The 20433-nt window shown below is 43.2% G+C and overlaps 1 protein-coding gene across 2 annotated transcripts; it reads left to right on the top strand.

Annotated features, from left to right (window-relative positions):
- Positions 1-342: 342 nt before the first annotated feature.
- LOC113528687 (globoside alpha-1,3-N-acetylgalactosaminyltransferase 1) lies at positions 343-19885 on the top strand. Of its 2 annotated transcripts, none has more exons than XM_026917322.3 (7): positions 343-449; positions 4462-4497; positions 5133-5171; positions 15986-16030; positions 16363-16395; positions 16965-17099; positions 18681-19885. In XM_026917322.3, the coding sequence occupies exons 1-7, from the start codon at positions 397-399 to the stop codon at positions 19369-19371; spliced, it is 1032 nt and encodes a 343-aa protein (XP_026773123.3). In that variant the 5' UTR covers positions 343-396; the 3' UTR covers positions 19372-19885. The 2 variants fall into 2 exon arrangements, with proteins under 2 accessions (XP_026773123.3, XP_026773124.3); XM_026917323.3 differs by having other exon boundaries at positions 5136-5171; positions 18681-19884.
- The last annotated feature ends 548 nt before the right edge of the window (positions 19886-20433 follow it).

The raw sequence follows: 20433 nt of genomic DNA, 5'->3' as shown, positions 1-20433 counted from the left end.
CGCATGCAATCGTGAGTGAGGCAATCAGAGGGCTTATAAAAAGGCATGGCCAGGTGCGGCACATTTATGTGGATCACCTACCTGAGCTCGCCGTGCTATAAAAGCCCGTGCAGGTGGCCGCGGATCTGCCTGAGAAGGCACCTGCCGCATTACAAGTGTATAGTTTATAGTTTAATAGTGTATATTTTAGTGTATAGTATATAGTTTAGTGTATAGTGTATATTATTTTGTGTATAGTTTAGTGTATAGTTTATTTTTTAAAAAAAACGGAGCTACTGGATATGGCCACTACCCCCCCCCCCCCCAACTCAACTCCACCCCCCCACACCGACACCACTGAGGGAAGCTTTCCTCTTTTTCATTGCCGAGTGAAGGACTAACAGAAGGAATTACACAATGCGACACAATTTTTACCTGCTTTTTGCAATATTTGCCATTGCTCTGCTCGGGTAAGTTACTATTATTATTATTATTATTATTATTATACATATTCTAAATGTTCTTGTGGGTTTACAGTTTAAAGTCAGAATCAGATGAAGTTTTTTTTTTTTTTGTTATTTATTGACAGAGTTGCAGCCAAAGTGTTGTTAGTGTTGAAATTGTGATTAGTGTTGAACCAGCCTGCAGTTATGTTGAGTTTTAACACTCTTTATTTCCTGTGTTACTACATAAAAACTATAATCAGTGTATAATTAGCTAGAATTGCTGCATGTGTTTGAAATGTCTGTGTTTAAAGAGGATATCACACATCAAAGAAAAAGAAAAATTGGAATCACTGTAAATATACAGCAATATATTAATAATTTTAAAAAATACTGTGCGTGCTCTAAAACACTGTCAGGTGAATAAAGCAGGAAGTGTAACCCAACACTGATTATGCACACATCTATTAATGAACTGAACAAACTGACTTAGATTGTATCACACTTTCAGAATAAACATTTTCCTCACTAAACTACACAATAAAGGTACAACTATTGAAATTAAATACCAACAAAAAATTTAATATTTAGTTTTCTGTCATTTCACATTGTGTTGTGTGGGGGTACAGCAATCATGCCACAGATTCTCAATTGGATTGAGGTCTGAGCATTGACTAAGCCTTTCGAAGACAATTAAATGTTTCCCTTTAAATCACTCCAGTGTAGCTTTATCAGTATGTTTAGGGTTAGGTCATTGTCCTGCTGGAAGGTGAACCTCCATCCCAATCTCAAATTTTTGGCAATTTCTCAGATCTCTTCATGACGATGCTTGTTAGGTACGTTGTCTAACAAGTTCTGAGCTCTTCCAGGAAGAGTGTATTTATTTTGAAATCATATGACACTTTAGAGGTGCAGTAGTTGATTTTTTTTCTTACTTATATAAAATGGAAAATATGTTCAGAAAAAACGTAACTGCTAGAAATGCAATAACACTGGAATAAACACCAGCAGCACTTTTACAAGATGGAGTAATTTATTACTGGTGAAAGGGATGAAGCTGGACATAGAGTTAATGATGTTTCTCTCAGACCAGTATGGAAACAGAACCTGTATAAATTTTTGAACTGTTTGAATAGCCTATTTTATCATATAGGTAGGTTTTCACCACTTGTAAAATCATATGCGAATGATGCTAACTGTAGTGTATAGTTTGTGTATAATGTGTAGTTTAGTGTATAGTTGAGTTTGCTGTTTAGTGTATAATTTATATTGTAGCATATAGTTTAGTGTATAGGTTAGTATATAGTGTATATTTTAGTGTATTGTTTATTGTTTAGTGTATAGCTTATTACATAGTTTATAGTTTAGCGTATAGTTTAGTGATTAGTGTATAGTTTAGTGTATATTTTATAGTTTAGTGTGTAGTTTAGTGTATAATTTATAGTTTAGTGTATAGTTTAGTGTGTAGTTTATAATTTGGTGTATAGTTTTATGTATAGCTTATAGTTTAGTGTATGGATTAATGTGTACTTTATAGATTAGTGTATAGTTTAGTGTATAGTTTATAATTTAGTGAATAGTTTATAGTTTAGTGTATAGCTCCCAGTTCCATTCGGAGCTTTGGTTACTGTATATGTGGGTTTTCACATGTTCTCCCCATGTCCGTATGGGTTTCCTCCAGGTTCTCTGGTTTCTTCCCACTGTCCAAAAAAATGCTGGTAGGTAGATTGGCTACAGTTATTTACCCCTAGTCATGAGGGACTGTGTGAATGTGTGTGCGCGTGGTGAATAGTGACCTACTGGTGTCATACCCGGTGTTCCTGTGATACATTCCGGATCCACCACCACCTTGACCAGGATAAAGCACTTAATGAAGACTGAAGATGAGTGAATGATTAATGAACCACCCCCCCCACCCACACACACACACACACACACACACACACACACACACACACACACACTCCTGAGGGCAGCCTTTCTCTTTTTTGTTACTGAGTGAAGGACTAACAGAAGGAGTTACACAATGTGACAGAATTTTTACCTGAATTTTTACCTGCTAACTGACGGGTTTTCATAAAGTAACCAAAATTGCCAAAAAAATCTAAATTTTTTCTACTTGAGGTTCAATAAAGGGGATTCATTAGGGTTAATAAATATAAAATACTAAAACTGTTCCTTTGGCATTTGCAACCCTTTTAATGTTGTAATCTCTGACTTTAATCAAAGTAAGCAATGCCACAGAATAGGTGTGTCATATTTTTTTGCACCAGTCAGCAGTGTTTATTTAGTGTTTATACAGTGTTTTTAAAGTGTGTCTTTGGAGGATGTGTGCTTAACCAAAAGGAACAGATATTCAGTTGCAGTGATGAAGAAAGAGCTCTAAGGGAAAGAGCACATTCTAAAAATAATTACAAAAGGAAGTGAGGTGAAATATTGCAAAGTCTAACTACTATATAATATTAAATAATAGTAAATAACGAATCTACATTATACAGGTTAAATTTAGGCTTTACAACACATGTGAATGTCGGTCATAATAAAACCCAATGTTAAGGTTTATCTGTGACTGCAATATTGGCTACGCATTTATTTATTTACTACTATGTCCATTTGTCTTCACAACTCTATACATTTAAGTTCCATTCAAATAATAATTACATTTTTTGAGTGACAAGTGATTTAAATAAATAAATAAATAAATATGTTCCGTTGTTCCACTGATTAGCTCGTGTTCAGGATATTGTGTAAGGGAGCGCTCACTTCCCCATTCACCTCCACAGCGTTTTTATTACACCTAGTGGTCAAACATGGGAACTGCAACACGCTCTGATAGAAGCCCATTGGGGCAGGAATCACGCTGCCCCACGCTCGGGGGCGGAGCAGAGGGCAGGACAGGTAATGACTGGGTTGCCAGATTGGGGTAGTTTATAAACACTCCAGCTTTAGGCCAAGATCCTGTTTTATATCAAATAATGTGAAATAAATGTAACAAATTTCCACAAATAAAGGCAGAGTGTAAGAGCAGACAGTGTGTGTATGATGTACAGAACCATTTCTATTGTACGATGTAGAAGATAGAAGAGAGAAGGAAAGGGGGATTATGGAGTGGGTAATGTCCATACATCAGAAATGCGTGTGCACCACAGTGACCTTGTTTCAACACACAAAGGAGAAAAAGAGAAAAAGAAGAAAAATATGTCTCTCTTTTCCAATCCTCAAATTTTCGTGGATAGTTTCAGGTCTTTCTGAGGTTTTCAGGATGTAGATGAGGTGGAACTTTTGCTGAAACCTGGCAACCCTGGATAATGATATTAGCTCTTCACACCTGCTGTATGGAACAAAGCTGAACACAGTTACGTCTAACATATCTGAGATCGAGCTGCTGGACAACTGTGTGTTGTCGACTCTCAACTGTCTATTACAGAGTTACTCTAAACATTCTCCAGGTTTTAGCCTGTAGCATAAATCACGTGTCATAAATTCTCCACTTCATTCTGTTTGAGGCTAGTTTGTCATTAAAGTCATTATTAATGTTGTTATTAATGCCATCCTGCAACACCAAAATCTATAATCACAAGCCACTGCTGATTACATCTTTATTTACTAATGAACAAGGAAAGGATCAGTGAGGGAGTGAGCATACACACACACACACACACACACACACACACATATACACAGATTTAAGACTAGGAAGGAGTGGCTTTTTCCTTCCTTAAAAATTTATTTATGATGATTTGTTTAAACATCAATATGCTACATGGATAGACTGACAGAGATAGATAGATAGATAGATAGATAGATAGATAGATAGACAGTGTGACATTTTACTTGTTTATTAATTGTTCTGATTTTGTGAGTTTGATGTTGAGTGAGTTTTGTGTGTGTGTGTGTGTGTGTGTGTGTGTATGTGTGTGCGTATGTGTGTGTGTGTGGGTGTGTGTGATTAAAAACTGTGCTAATATTATTATATTGATTGACATTTGATGCCAATTGATGGTTTTCATTTCAGTTTTAAATGTGATTTTCCTTTCAGGATTGTTTCCTTCAGGTTCACTTTCACCTGGCTCAGGTGAGCAACACGCACACACACACACACACACACACACACACACACACTATGTACTATGAGCTACTTAATTACTTAAGTTACTTAAATACTATGAGTTATTTATGTGTTGTGATGATGCCTTCGTTATTGTTATTATCATTATTTCTTTCCTGCTGAAGAGAGCTGTGTAGGGAACGACAGCTAACTCATGTGTGCAGTCACTCAGGTTTCCTTAATAAAAACTGATATCTAAGTATTTTTGTACTTTAACTCACACAGAAATATAAATAGAAAGCCTCTCATTTCCTTCAGGTACAAGATTTTTGTGTTTTGTTAGCTGCAAATGTGTGCTCACTTCACTGGTTTCTTTAGATTTAAAGCTTTTAACCAAAGATGAAGAGCTTCTCAACATTTAGGAGGCAGCTGGAGATCCTACAGCGTCTCACATCCACAATCAGCTCTGGTGCGCAGTTTCTGGTTAAAACAGACCTGCTGTAAGAAAACTTTTCGTATGTGGTAGTTATTAAGGCAACAGCTAGGGTTGAGGTTAGTGTGAACTGTGTGCAGTCTCTGATGGTATGTTTTGTCCTTGTATTGTCCTTGTTATGTTTTGATTGTATTGCACTGAACAAAGATGTTGTGCTTTGTGTTTTCAGTAGTGGTGAGAATGATGTGCTGGAGAGCAACCCGAGTGTGTGAGTACACTATTTACACAACTACGTAAACTCATTTAACTCATGAACTCATCAATACATTTACAGTGATGTGATTCAGTAGAATGTTACCCTAGCTCCATGTGATTATGAGTTTTGTGTAGCATGTATGTAGTGTGTTTGTGTACTGTGTGTGTGTGTGTGTGTGTGTGTCAGAGAAATTTTCACCCTGAAGAAGAACAGAGAGAATTAGAGTCCAGAAGCTCAATCACCCTAACCCTATACTTTCAGAGAATCTGCTACAAGAGCAATTCAAATAACAGACTGAGTTAAAATCACAGATATATCATTTCATATACTGTAGAATTCTAGCATATGATTGGTTATGGGGAAAAAAGGAGGATCATATCAATCTAACAAACGAGGAATAAACATGGGGTTACATGAGGTCACTGGACTGCAGGTGCAACATACAGCTACCTCAAACTGGTTTCTTTTATGGCGCCAAGAAATCAGAAACTAAAACCTTGAGGATGTGATAAAAAGAAAACATTGCATCGCATACGAGGTTACTGCAACCTCAAAAATATTAGAGACTAGAAACTCATGAGTTAATATGGGTGCAGATGATTAACAAGTACAAACCGAAGTCAAAACAGAAATCAAATGTAAAAACATGATACAAATAGAGAATAATACTGTTAGAGAAAAAATAAACTACATTTCATGCACAATTTTTAGGTAAATGGTATTTCTCAGCTTAATTTTATTGATGAACAAATACAATGGTCTCCACTGATCCTGAATGTTTATTCCACATCAAAATACAATGTTTAACAAAGAAAAAATGAAATTTATCTTACTCAGGGGAAATTATTAGCATGTACACTTATTAAGCAACTAAATTTCAAATCTTTTTTCACTTACTTGTTCTTTAGATTTAAAATATTATTTAACAAATAACTAACATAAAATGACATAAATAATTAACAAAAAAAAAAACAGTTTTGGCCCTTCAAAATTATTCAATGATGAATATAGCCATCCTTCTTTTCTATAACTGCCATGCAATTCCATCCAATGAATCTGTCAGTTTCTTTATATGTTCATGATCAATTTTAGCTGACAGCTGCCACCACAGCCTCCCAAATGCTGTTCAACAAGGTGAATTGTCTTCCTTCATTGTAAATCTCGTGCTTGAGAATGGTCCAGAAGTTCTCAATAAGATTTAAGTCAGGTGAGGAAGGGGGTCAGGTCATCATTCTGTCATCTTTGATGCTAGCTAGCCAAGCAGTGATGTACCTTGATGTATGCGATGGAGCATAGTTCTGCATAAAAAATCATGAACTTCCTGAATGTTGCTGACTACCTCCTGTACCACTGCTTGAAGAAAGTGCCTTCTAGAAACTGGCAGTAGGTTTGGGAGTTGATTTTCAGTCCTAGCTCTTAATTAATGATATCAGCCCACAGCAGTACCCCTCCTCCACCGTGCCGGTGCCTTGCTCGAACTGCTACTCTATGCTCATTAATGATCCACCCACAGGACCAGCTGTCTGGTCTATCTAGAGTCACTCTCATTTCATCTGTCCATCAAACCTTCGAGAAATCTGTCTCGAAGATTTTCTCGAAAATCTGTCTCGAAAATCTGTCTCAAAGTCATGATGCTTCAGCTTGTGAGTTTTATTCAGTGGTAGTTGTGTTTCAACCATCTTTACCTTAGCCATGTCTCTGAGCACTTCAGTTCAATTCAATTTTATTTGTATAGTGCTTTTACTCATGAACATTGTCACAAAGCAGCTTTACACAAATAATTTGAATAATATGAATTTATCCCTACAAACTCTCAGTAAAAACTCTGTGACACGATATGAAGAAGAAACCTTGAGAGGAAACAGACTCAGAAGGGAACCCATCCTCATCTGGGTGGCACTGGATAGTGCGATTATAAATCATTCCCTTCTATAACTGTGTACTACATGGACAAATAGTGCAGTTGTGTAACCAGGAAATTCATTACAATTTTCACATGAAGAGTGTTTTGTTGAACCTATCCACTGTCCACTGTCCAAGCTGCACCATCCCCAGCAATCGCAATGATCTTCAGGCTGTCCATGTGGAGCCACCCCCAGCAGCAGCAAGCGATGTCCAAACAGAAGTAGGGCATCAGGCAGGTCCAGAGAGCAGAAGGGGTCAGGATCAATGGTATCTCAGGACTAGCATGAGAGAGAGAGAGAGAGAGAGAGAGAGATTATTAGGTGAGCTTTTCGTCCTCTAATGGTTAAGCACGATGTACTTTGCGTGCAGAGAGCAAGCAGGGACTCCGGCAAGACTAGCTATGACAGCATAACTAAAAGGGAGAGCCAGAAGCTAACACAGACATGAGGGAGTCCTGGGACATAAAGCTCCAGCCACTCCACCGTCGACACACCTGAGTGAACGTGTGAGAGTGGGGGGGCGACAGCATCCAAACATCCCAGTTCACCACAACACTCTATGCCTGTGAAACCCTCCAGACCTGCCCCTGTACCTAAGAAAACTATTCACAAAAGGCTTGACTAAACAAATATGTTTTCAGCCGAGACTGTGTCTGAGTCCCGAACACTAATCCAAGATGGTGCCACACGTGTGGCAGCCAGTCACAGTAGCTCTGCTTTCCTTTCTGCTTTTTTTGGTTTCTTATAATGTTTCTTGGCATGTTTTTTGTATTTTTATGCACTTTATCAAACCCCTATGCAACTACACAACTAAGGGGTCCAAGCTGGCTACTTTTGCAGTATGTCTTGTACTCTTTTTTGGACTATTTGGAATTGCCTCGGGTGACCCCTTCAGTCACGGCTCCATTGTTTACACCCGGGATCAACTGTTAGCTCTAAGTCACGCCGGACTTCTCTACGGGCAGAAACCGGAGATTCCTTCAGAGATACGGAGAAGGAGAAGAGGCTGCAGAGCAGGACTGCAACGCAAGGAGAGGAAATGGAGGTATAAACCATGTTTACCATCTATTATCATGGGAAACGTCCGCTCCCTCTCCAATAAGATGGATGAGCTAGCCTGGCTGCAGAGAGAATACTGGGAGTGCAGTCTTATGTTTTTTACTGAGACGTGGCTGAATGATCTCACATCGGACTCACTGGTAACTCTGGATGGTTTTAAAACTGTACGGGAGGACAGGAAAGTTGCAGAGAGCAGTAAGAAGAAAGGAGGGGGCCTGGCGGTGTTTTTAAACGAGAAGTGGTGCAACCCAGCGCACATCAGTGTTAAGGAACAGCCCTGCACCAAGGACATTGAGTTACTCGCTGTCAGCATTCGGCCATATTACCTTCCGAGGGAGTTTTCACACGTCATCGCAATAAATGTGTACGTACCTCCTTCAGCCAATGCCACCGCTGCATGTGAGCTATTACACAGTGTTGTAACTCAGTTACAGACTCGGCACCCGCAGTCTCTCCTTCTCATCTCTGGTGACTTCAGCCATGCCTGTCTATCTTCCACTCTTCCCACATTCACACAATACGTTCAGTGCCACACCAGAGACAATAAAACACTAGACCTGCTGTATGCAAATGTAAAGGGCGCATACAGCTCCTTCCCCCTACCCCCGCTGGGCCGTTCGGATCACAACCTCGTCCGTCTGCTTCCTGAATACACACCCAGGGTGAAGAGAGAACGACCACAGAAAAAGTATGTGCAGATCTGGTCCGAGGAGGCCAGTGAGAGACTGAGAGACTGTTTCGATACTACAAACTGGGAGACACTCTGCAGCTCTCATGGCGAGGACATTGATGGTCTCACCCACTGCATTACAGATTACATAAATTTCTGTGTGGAGAATACTGTACCATCCAGGAGGGTAGGGTGTTTCTCTATTAACAAACCCTGGGTGACCCCTGAGCTCATATACCTGCTAAATGAGAAGAAAAGGGCTTTTGCTTCAGGGGACAAAGAGGAGCTTAAGAGAGTTCAGAAGGAACTCAAATACAGGATGAGATGGTGTAAGGACAGCTACAGGAGGAAACTGGAGGAGCGGCTAACGCAAAACAATGTCCATGATGTGTGGAGAGGACTGAAAAACATCTCAGGGCATGGTCAGTGTGGCGGGAGAGGATCAGTAAATGGTGATCAGCTCTGGGCAAATGAGTTGAATCTGTTTTTTAACAGATTTGACTCTGTTCCCACTTCCTCTCCCACCCAGCGCTCTCCCTCTCCACCCTACTCCAGACCAGCAACCACCCCCCCTCCAGACTGTCTTCACCTCCACCTCACTTACACCTAACTACACTTCCCCTCACTGTCCCCCCTAGTCTTTCACAACCTTTCACCCCTGTACACTCATCTCAGTCCTCCCTCACCCCCCTCTCCTTAACAACGAATCAGGTGAGGTGTGAACTAAGGAAGATAAAGGCAAGGAAGGCTGCAGGGCCGGATGGAATCAGCCTCAGACTGCTCAGGGACTGTGCGGACCAGCTATGTGGGGTAGTCAGGTACATGTTTAATCTGAGCCTCAGCCTGGAGAAGGTCCCAATCCTGTGGAAAACATCCTGTGTGGTTCCAGTACCAAAGACTGCATACCCCAGGGAGCTGAACCACTTCAGACCTGTTGCCTTAACCTCCCACCTGATGAAGACCATGGAGAGGATCATCCTCTGTCACCTCCGTTCCTTAGCAAGCACAGTGCTCGACCCACTGCAGTTTGCATATCGGCCTCGCATCGGTGTGGACGACGCAGTGATCTACCTGCTGCACCGGGCACTGACTCACCTGGAGACCACCGGGAGCACTGTGAGAGTCATATTCTTTGACTTTTCCAGTGCTTTCAACACGATAAAGCCAGCACTGCTGCGTGGGAAACTGGAGCGGTCGGGGGTGGATGATCACCTGGCTGCATGGACAATTGACTACCTAACCAACAGACCACAGTATGTAAGGTTGCGTGACTGTGTGTATGAGGTGGTAGTCTGCAACACCTGGGCTCCACAGGGCACGGTGCTCTCCCCGTTCCTTTTCACACTGTACACTTCGGACTTCAGTTATAACACCAACACCTGCCACCTCCAAAAGTTCTCAGATGATACAGCCATTGTTGGATGTGTATCTGATGGGAATGAACAGGAATACAGGGACGTCATCAAGGACTTTGTTGGCTGGTGTGAGTGTAACCACTTGCACTTGAACACCAGCAAGACGAAGGAGATGGTGATTGACTTCCGGAGAAGGAGAACAACGCACCACATACCAGTGACCATCAAGGGCTTGGACATTGAGTTGGTAGATAGGTTCAAGTACCTAGGTGTCCACCTAAACAATAGACTGAACTGGCTGGATAACACTGATGCTCTGTACAAGAAGGGCCAGAGTCGCCTCCACCTGCTGAGGAGACTAGGGTCCTTTGGAGTGTGCAGGACATTATTTAGGACATTTTACGATACTGTGGTGGCCTCCGCAATTCTGTACGCTGTAGTCTGCTGGGTGGGAGGCAGTGCAGAGCGGGACAGGAACAGACTGTGCAAGCTGGTTAGAAGAGCCAGCTCTGTCCTGGGCTGCCCACTGGACTCTGTGGAGGTGGTGGGTGAAAGGAGGATGTTAGCCAAGCTGACATCTATTATGAACAACACCTCTCACACTGTGGAGACCCTGTGTAGCTCTTTCAGCAGCAGACTGCTACACCCCCAGTGTAGGAAGGAGCGCTACCGCAGGTCATTCATACCAGTGGCTGTCAGACTTTACAACACCGCATTACTGTAACGTTCAAATGTGCAATATTTTATAATTTTATATAATTTTATTTCTTACAACACTGCATTACTGTGATATTCATCTGTGCAATATTTTTATAAATTTTATATAATTTTATTTATTTTATTATTCCTAAGGGTTCATATATAGTTTTATAGTTTTAACTTTTCTTTCTTCCTTCCTTTTCTTTCTTCCTGCACTTTAACTGTATGTGAGCTGCTGTGATAAGTGAATTTCCCCACTGTGGGATCAATAAAGTATCTTATCTTATCTTATCTTATCTTACTAAGTGGAAGGCTGTTCCATAACTGTGGGGCTTTGTAAGAGAACTGTGGTGTGAGACCAGTTAATGCTTTATAGGTCAATAGTAGTATTTTATAATCAATACGAAATTTGATTGGGATAAGATAGGGGTGATGTGGTCATATCTTATGGTTCTAGTAAGGACTCTCGCTGCTGCATTCTGGACTAACTGCAGCTTGTTTACTGGAGCATCCAGACAGTAAGGCATTACAATAATCCAACCTAGAGGTAACAAAAGCATGAACTAATTTTTCTGCATCGTGTAGTGACAGTATATTTCTTATCAATATTTCTGAGATGAAAGAAGGCGATCCTAGTTATATTATCTACATGAGCTTCAAATGAAAGACGGTAGTCAATAATCACACCAAGGTCTTTTACTGCTGCACATGATGAAACAGAAAGGCCATCCAGAGTTAATATGTAATCAGAAAGTTTACTTCTAGCTGTACAAGTACTTCTGTTTTGTCAGAATTAAACAAAAGGAAGTTAATAAGCATCCAGTTTCTAATGTCCTTTACACATTCCTCAACTTTATTAAGCTGGTGTCTGTCATCTGGCTTTGCTGAAACATACAACTGTGTGTCATCAGCATAACAGTGGAAGCTAATACCATGTTTATGAATACATTAGTATTGCTGATTCTCATGTCACTTTGCTCCATATTGAATACAGCGGCAGCATGATTGTGTACGTGGGGGATTTTGTGTGTTTCACAGAGACAAGTCTACATGAACATCTCTGAGAGTGTGTGTTGCTGTTATTTGGTTTGTAAAGCAGGGGACTCGCTGTGCTGATTTAACCACAGATGCATCATAGCCAGAGAATAGACATCTAAAGCAAACATTCAGTTGTTTCTTTTGCCCTTTTTTGAATGAGTTTCAGACTCTGACTGCAGTGCATGCACAGTGCTTTCCTCAAACTTTCGTATGTTCCTGTGTCTTCAAAACTCTAGACACTATTCCTTCCACCTCATTTGCCTTTTATCAGCCCTAACAGCAGATGAATCATTGATAACGTGATCCACTGTGATGCATGGATAATGTTTTCCTGTTCATATCCTGAAGATCTCCAGAAAGGACACAAACATTCAAATATTTTGTAGCAAGTAGATCAAACAAAGTTTTACCGCCTCTGGTATTTACTTTATATTTTACAGCAAGGTACATACATTTTTCTCTTTTTAAAAAAATTATTAGATTTTTGTTTTTGTTTGTTCATTTTGCATTTTCTGAGTACTTTCTGAGTAATTAAAGTGTTAAGAAACTCTCCTGAAAGAGAACTGTACACTTCCCCGAGGGAACTCGAGCTGCGTCGAAACGCTATGGGAAAGCCTTCAGCGTGACCGCGCTCTGAATAACATGTGTAATCAGTCCAATGGATGGGCGAGACGTCATGGGCGGGGTGATGTAGCGACCCGGAAGCATAAAAGCCCATAAAACGCCGCTCTAGCTTTCTGTCATTCAGCAAGCGCTCTGTGTGATATTGTCTGTCTATTGTTTGTCTTTCTGTGTTGTCTGCAGCATGCCTAAGGCCAAGAACAAAACGAAACATAAACGGGGCGAGAACGGACAGCGTTTTAGGCTGTGTGTTCCTCCCTGTCCGCGTTATGTTACCGCGGTGCCGGCCCCGCTTCTGCCGAGGCAGAGCAGCGGTTGTACTCGTGGGGCTCGCAGATGGATCTGGCGGAGGGAATGGAGACGTTCGTTTCTCCTTCCTCACCCTCCAGATCCACTGTCCGCTCTCTGGGTTCGGAAGCCCGCTCTGCGGTTTCTTCCCCCCGGGGAGCGGGCCCGGCGCTCCGCCTGTCTTCCTCCGAGGAGGTTGACGTGGAGGGCGCCGACTCTGATCTGCCGCAGTCTCCTCAATATGAGGAGCTGCTGGAGGTGGTTTCGCAGGCGGCTGCTAAACTTAGCATCGACTGGCCCGCTGAAACACGGGTTGAACCGCAGGGGTCGAAGCTAGGTGAGCGCTTCCTGTGCAGTAAACCGCCACCTCCAAGCCGGAGACTGCCTTTTTTCCCCGACCTCCACACCGAGGTGTCGAGGTCATGGAGGAGGCCTTTTTCGGCTCGTTTATTCAGTCCCACCTCCTCTTACTATGCTAACGTCTGGTTACAGGGCGATGCCCAGGGTTGAACAGACGCTAGCTAGCTATCTGTCCCCTGGTGCAGCATCGTCCCTGAAGGCTCCGGCGCTGCCCACCAAGCCGCTGCGGACCACCTCAGTGCTGGTGGGCAAGGTGTACACGGCAGCGGGTCAGGCTGGTGCGTGTCTGCACACCATGGCGGTGTTACAGGCGTACCAGGCCGACCTGCTCAAGGAGCTGGATGAGCATGGGGAGATGCCGTCTGAGACTGTGACGGAGCTCAGGCGGGCCGCTGATCTTTCTCTCCGCGCCACCAAGGAGACCGCCCGTGCTATCGGCCGGTCTATGGCAGTCCTGGTGGCGGCAGAGAGACACCTCTGGCCGACCCTGTCCGACATGAAAGAGAGGGACAGGGTCGTTCTTATGGACGCCCCGCTGGTGCCCTCTGGTCTGTTCGGCGACACTGTTAGCTCCATCGTCGACAGGTACCAGCAGGCTCGTACGCAGGCAGCGGCATTCCAGCGGTTTCTCCCTCGCCGCTCTCTGGCTCGTGGGGCTGCTGGGCGGGGGCAGCCCCCTCCATGTACTGCCTCCTCTCACAGGGAGGCACAGAAACAGAGCTCCCCCGCGGCGGGACTGGGAGTCTCGGCAGCGCTCTGGGCCCAGTCCCTCTGACACGAAGACAGATCTGAGGACCGTTCTTTTGTCAAGGAGGGCCACAGCTAAGAAGCCCTGACGCCTTGGGCCCAGGGCTTCCGAGGGCGGGCCCCTCTGGGGCGGGACGGTGTACACCTCATTATACGGTGCCCGTCTCGCCTCAGTGCCCTTGGGAGGTCGATCTGCCAACCCTGCCACCTATGGTGCTTCAGGGCGCAGCGGTCTCCGGCGAGCGTTTCTCCCAGTTCTCGCCCGGGAACGTAGCGGGTCTGCGAGGCTGTTTGGCAGCATGCGTCCTGCGTACTGTAGAGAGAGGCTATCGAATTCAGTTCGGCTCTCCTCGGCCTCGCTTTTCCGGGGTTCTTCCCACTCTGGTGGGTCCCGAGCAGGCTCTGGTAATGGAACAGGAAGTACACACTCTCCTGAGGAAGGAGGCCATCGAGGTGGTCCCTCCTCGTGACAGAGAGTCCGGGCTCTACAGCCGGTACTTCATTGTTCCCAAGAAGGGTGGAGGGCTGAGTCCCATTTTGGACTTGCGGCAGTTGAACCTCTCAGTCGCACGACTGAAGTACAAGATGCTCACGGTCACACAGGTCGTGTCTCAGATCAGCTCCGAGGACTGGTTTCTGCTGCTCTCGCCGTACCAGAGGTCAGTCTCGAGAGGCTGATCCCCTTAGTGAGCTATTTGGCAGCATGGAAACTTCTGCCGAATGTGTCTCAATGGGTCCTGCGTACTGTAGAGTCCTTCGTGTAGAGTTCTCAATGGGTCCTGCGTACCCTCCCAGACCGCGAGCTCGACCTTGTTCACTGCCCAATTGGTACAGTGCTGGAGTTCCTGCAGGCCCGTCTCTCCGCAGGGCTGACCCACTCCACCCTGAAGGTCTACGTGGCGGCTATTGCGGCCTGCCACGCCCCCCTCGGACCAATTGCTTGTATGCTTTGGTCCCCCGAAGAGGGGACTTTCTGCTACCAATTGTGGAGGCCATTTCCCTGGCTTATGAGTCCTCTGGTCTCCCCTCACCCTTGGGGGTCAAGGCTCACTCTACCCGAGGTGTGGCGGCCTCGAAGGCCTTTCTCGCAGGTGTGTCCATGCAGGACATCTGCAACGCGGCGGGTTGGTCCACGCCCCTGACGTTTGCTAGGTTCTACGGCCTGGATATGCGAGCCACTCCCGGCTCTTCTGTCCTTTTGCCTTGAGCTGTGCCCTTTCCACACTAGGCAGGGATTTGTAAGTCTGGCGGCGTGGGCATACTCGTTCCCATAGCGTTTCGCCGCAGCCCGAGTTCCTGAAGGTGAACGTCTCCAGGTTACGCATGTAACCATGGTTCCCCGAGGGAACGAGACGCTGCGTCTCAGTGCCACACTTCCGGCATCCATGCCGCGCTTGCCTCATTTCTCAGAAGCTAACGCGGCGTTTGCCGCTCGGGCTTTTATGCTTCCGGGTCACTACGTCACCCCGTCCGTGACATCTCGCCCATCCATTGGACTGATTACACGTTATTCAGAGCGCGGTCATGCTGAAGGCGTTCCCATAGCGTTTCGACGCAGCGTCTCATTCCCTCGGGGAACCATGTTTACATGCGTAACCTGGAGACGTTTCTGAATATCTGTGAAAGTCTCTAATAGTGAAATTCTTTTCCTTTCTTTGATATTACTCCTCCTACTTGTGCTGCTATGTCAACTTGAATTGTCCCTAAGGGGGATCAATAAAGGTATAGATGTGAATGTGGAAAGTTACAGGGATATGGATGTGGACAGGAATGTGGATGTGGAAAGTTACAGGGATATGGATGTGGACAGGAATGTGGATGTGGAAAGTTACAGGGATATGGATGTGGACAGGAATGTGGATGTGGATGTGGTGAAGGCTACATGAGGACAGCTGTAGATCCGCTGCAGGTCTCATCCAGTCCCCCTTAATGTGCTATGAATCTCTCTGTTTATCTGTTACATTTCTCTGCTCTAATTTTTTATTGTTTATTATTTAATGTATATAAATATTCACATATATTTATATGTGATAAATATGTACATTAAATAATAAACCCTTAATTCTGTGCCTCTTTATCTTTCAGGGGAAAAAAACAAAAAATGAATACAGATTTACGCTTTCCTGAGGGGTAAGAAGACACACATTCACAGACACTCACACGCATGCACACAAACACCACACAAACACACACTCACACTCACACACCCACATACACACACACACTTGCAATTCAGTCTTTGTGGGTTAATTCCATTGTAACCGTAACTTTACTAACTGTACTAAGACCTGTAACTACTTTTCACTCAGAGACTGAAATAAAATCTTTTTACTTTAAATTTTTTTATGGAGACAAAACTAAACTACATTCTAAACTAACTAACTAAACTAACTACATTCTCCTGTCACTGTGAGCAAATATGTTACTTAATCATTCATTTTACTCTATTTTTCCTTCTTTAGACTTAAATATAACCAGCCAGGAGTGACTAATAGGTGGGTGTGTGTGTGTGTGTTTGTGTGTCTGTGTGAATGTTCTCACAACAGTGGAGCTTATTGAGCTTAAACTAAACCTTATTTACCTCCACTACATATATACTGTGTGTGGCCATAATATTATATATATGTATGTATATATATACTGTGAAGCACCGTCCAATGAACAGATAAATAGTCCTATAGACTTCAAAATTCAACCTGATGATGTCTTATTATTGTTGAAATCAACTCTAGACCTTTTATCTGCTTACATTAAGTGAAAATATGAGAGAATAACACACACCTGGCCATGGAACAGCTGAGCTGCCAATTGTCCAGTTATTTTTGGTCCTTAAAAAACAGCGGGGGCAGGACCACATATAAAAAGTGGTGTAATTCCTACACCATTCAGTGTATGCATGTACAGTTTTGATTTGGATGTAAATTCCTTCAGATTAAAGCTGAAAGTCTGCACGTTGTGTTTATATTTATTATTTAATTTCAACTACAATATACTGTGGTAGACATCTAAAATAATGATAACTGTCAATGTCTAAATGTTTGTGTGTGTGTGTGTGTGTTGTCAGTCGGTCGGATGTTGCCACATTGACCCCATGGTTAGCGCCAATCGTTTGGGAAGGAACGTTTGATCTGTCTGTGATTGACGCCATTTACTTACAAAAGAATGTCACCATTGCAGCCACAGTGTTCGCACTGGGGAAGTATGTCATTACTTGTATCACACACAGTGCATTGTGGGTAACAGTAAGAATCACTCGCTGTAATCAATGAGGCTAATGCTGTTATTACACTTCGCTTCACTTGAAGTTGTGCTGTGCATTTTAGTCACACTTAACATTTGTTACTTTGTCTTTTTAGACTGATCAGTGTGTGTGTCTGTTTGCCACAGTCTATAATTAAAGCAGTGGCGTCATTCAGCATCATGGACAATGTATATTGTAAACAGCACTGGCAGGCTGGTCACACCTCACACTCTTGCTACAATAATGAGTCCATTTCAATGTTTCACAAACTTCAGAACATATTGGATGTCTGATATATTCGATGTTAGCGTGGGACCTTCGGGTGATGCTTGGACCCTGAAAATTGAACACTGACACTCGAACTGTGATGTTCAGATCCTGATGCTTCAACTGTTACACTCGGGCTGTGATGCTCAGACCATGATGCTTGGACCCTGACAATTGGACCCTGATGCTCGGACCATAACTCCACCATGTGACTCGAATGTGACACTTGGACTCTGATGAATTGACTCTGAAGTTTGGACTGTGACAATCAGGACATGATTATCGGACTCTGATCACTGGACCCTGGACTTTGATGCTCAGACCTTGATGATCCAATCCTGACAAGTGAACTTTGATGTATGGACTGTGGTGCTCAGACTGTGACAGTTGGACCATGACGCTCGATCGGTGACACACAAACTGTAACATTCAAACCAAGATGCTCTGATCCTGATGCTTGGATCCTGACAATTGGATTGTGACTCTCCAACCCCAACAACAGAATGAGATGGGTCGTATCAATTCAGTTCAATGTAATTTTTTTTGTATAGCGCTTTTAACAATGGCCATTGTCACAAAGCAGCTTTACAGAAATATATAAATACGTGATATAAGATTTAAACTTATAAATGTATAAATTTATCACTAAATCAGTCATCAATAGTTTCAGGGTGTTGTTAGGAGTGAAAATAGTGTGGCATGTATGTTGTGTGGCAAGCAATACAAAAATGAATGGCCCCTATCTAGGAGAGGAGGCTGAGACACACTGCGCACCAGTGCACTTCATCAACGATGGATTAGAACCCAGCACCTTCTGACACACCTGTACACTTAAAAAACACACCCAAGAAACAAAACCACAGAAAGCAGATGGCCTTGGGGTCACCACACAGTAACACCTGAACCTGACACTGACTGTTGAACTGCTGTTTGATGGTCAAGCCGTGACACTCGGTCCCTGATTACTGGACCCTGACTCTCAGATTGTGATGCTCAGACCATGGAACCTGACAGTGCTGTTTACGTGATCAGATCTAACCCTGTCCTTATTTCTTTGTTTGCCCAAAAGGTTTGGGAAACCCTGAATTATTTGGAATTGTGAGACCATGTCAAACAGAAACAATCACTGAACAATTGTTTTTCACTGAGAGGAGTAGTTGTTATTTGTTTCAGCAATACTGCAGATATTCATCTGTTTCCTGCAGTCATGCTCTCAGTCTCTTTAAAAACTTTATGATTAATGAACTGATTACATATTTATATGTCCTACAGGTATGTGCGTTTCTTGAAGGATTTTCTGGAGTCGGCAGAGCAGAACTTCATGGTGGGTTACCGTGTGCATTATTTCCTGTTTACGGATCGCCCGGATGAGGTTCCTATAGTAACGCTGGGGGCGGGGCATCAGTTGACCAAGATAAAAACAGCTAGCTCAAACCGCTGGCAGGAAATAACACTGCGCAGGATGGAGATGATTGAAAAGCTCATTGAGCAACAGCTTATCAATGAGGCTGACTACATCTTCAGTCTCGATGTTGACACCAAATTCTATGGGCACTGGGGGGCAGAGACTTTGGCTGATATAATTGCTGTGCTGCACCCTGGGTATTTCGGAACCCCTCGCCCACAATTCCCATATGAGAGGCGTCCCGAATCTGTGGCCTTCATCCCCCCAGAGGAGGGAGACTATTACTATGGAGGAGCGGTGATCGGAGGACGCACTGACAATGTACTCAAGCTGACAAAGACATGCCGCATACAGCTGGACATTGACCGAGCCAATAAGATTGAAGCGGCATGGCAGGAGGAGTCTCACCTGAATAAGTACTTCCTGTACAACAAACCCACCAAGGTGCTCTCACCTGAGTACCTGTGGCAGGACTTCAAACCCAAAACCAGCAACATGAAAGTGATCCGCTTCTCACAGGTGATCAAGAACTACGCTGAGGTTCGACCCAATCCATAGAGCGCACCACTAACTCAGCCAGACTTAACCAGGTCTTCAAACAACAAACCGAATCTCCTCAAATCTCCTCTTATGGGTTTCCTGTAGAATATAAAGGAGCTAAGCTATTTGATAAATCTCCACACTTTAAATTAACCACCGCTTGTTACTCACTTGCTACTTACTTACTCACTTGCTACTCACATGTATCCTGTTTTGAGTTTCATTTAGCCAGAGAAGACACCTCTTACTACAGACAGTAACAGTAAGCATCCTGAGAAGAGAAAATGGAATAAACATCCTGAAAACTTCTCAGCAGCAAACAGAGAACATCTGCATACTGTTTATTAATGGATTAGACAAAAATAACATTCCTGAAATGTTTTGTAAAAGTGTGCTGTAATAATGAGCATTATGGGACATTCCATAATATTCCTTCCTAATCCCAACCCTAACCCTATCTCAGGCTGTTTATTTAAAAATCATTTTAGGGAATGACTTTATTAAAATGCAATATTAAAATGAACTACTTTTAATCTTTGAAAATAAAAATTATAAAGCAATTTACCGTTAAAGTAATTATTTTTTGTCTTTCCTTACACTTTTCCTCACTTCCTTGTTTGTCTCTTTATACTGTTTCTGTGCCTCAGCCTGGTATGGCTGTTGATCAGGACCAATTTCTTTTGTTTCCTGATTTGTATCTTCGGTAATATGTCTGCTGTGATATATTTTTTATGCTATATTTTCTTTCTTCAGTCCATTTCCTTACATGCTTGTGTCTATGCCTTCTTCATGCATTGCCACCTGTGGTGAAGGCAGTATTCTTCCTTGTCTTAAGAAAGACAGATCTGAAACTGTTCTGCTACATGCTTGTGTAAGAGTATGTCAGTATTGAATCTTGTGCTGGTCTATGCTGTGGTTGTGGTGAGGTTCTTCAGTTTAACCTGAGTTTTGCTATCAGAAGATGGTGGTCTGAGGCAACATCAGCTCCTCTTTTCAATTGGACATACTTCTGAATTTCTGACCGATGCCTGACATGGTCAGTCTGGTTCTCTGTACGGTGATCTGGTGAGATCCATGTGG

Source organism: Pangasianodon hypophthalmus, chromosome 27 (genome assembly GCF_027358585.1).
Source record: "Pangasianodon hypophthalmus isolate fPanHyp1 chromosome 27, fPanHyp1.pri, whole genome shotgun sequence".
In the NCBI taxonomy this organism is placed as follows: domain Eukaryota; kingdom Metazoa; phylum Chordata; class Actinopteri; order Siluriformes; family Pangasiidae; genus Pangasianodon; species Pangasianodon hypophthalmus.
The sequence above is the reverse complement of the archived record's forward strand: the minus strand, read 5'-3'. Positions and strand labels throughout refer to the sequence as shown.

Excerpts from the sequence above, each read along its gene's own strand:
- LOC113528687 (XM_026917322.3), top strand. The coding sequence starts at position 397 with ATGCGACACAATTTTTACCTGCTTTTTGCAATATTTGCCATTGCTCTG. Across the intron at positions 16,031-16,362 it reads GATTTACGCTTTCCTGAGGG|ACTTAAATATAACCAGCCAG; the intron begins GTAAGAAGACAC and ends TTCCTTCTTTAG. Across the intron at positions 17,100-18,680 it reads ACAGTGTTCGCACTGGGGAA|GTATGTGCGTTTCTTGAAGG; the intron begins GTATGTCATTAC and ends TATGTCCTACAG.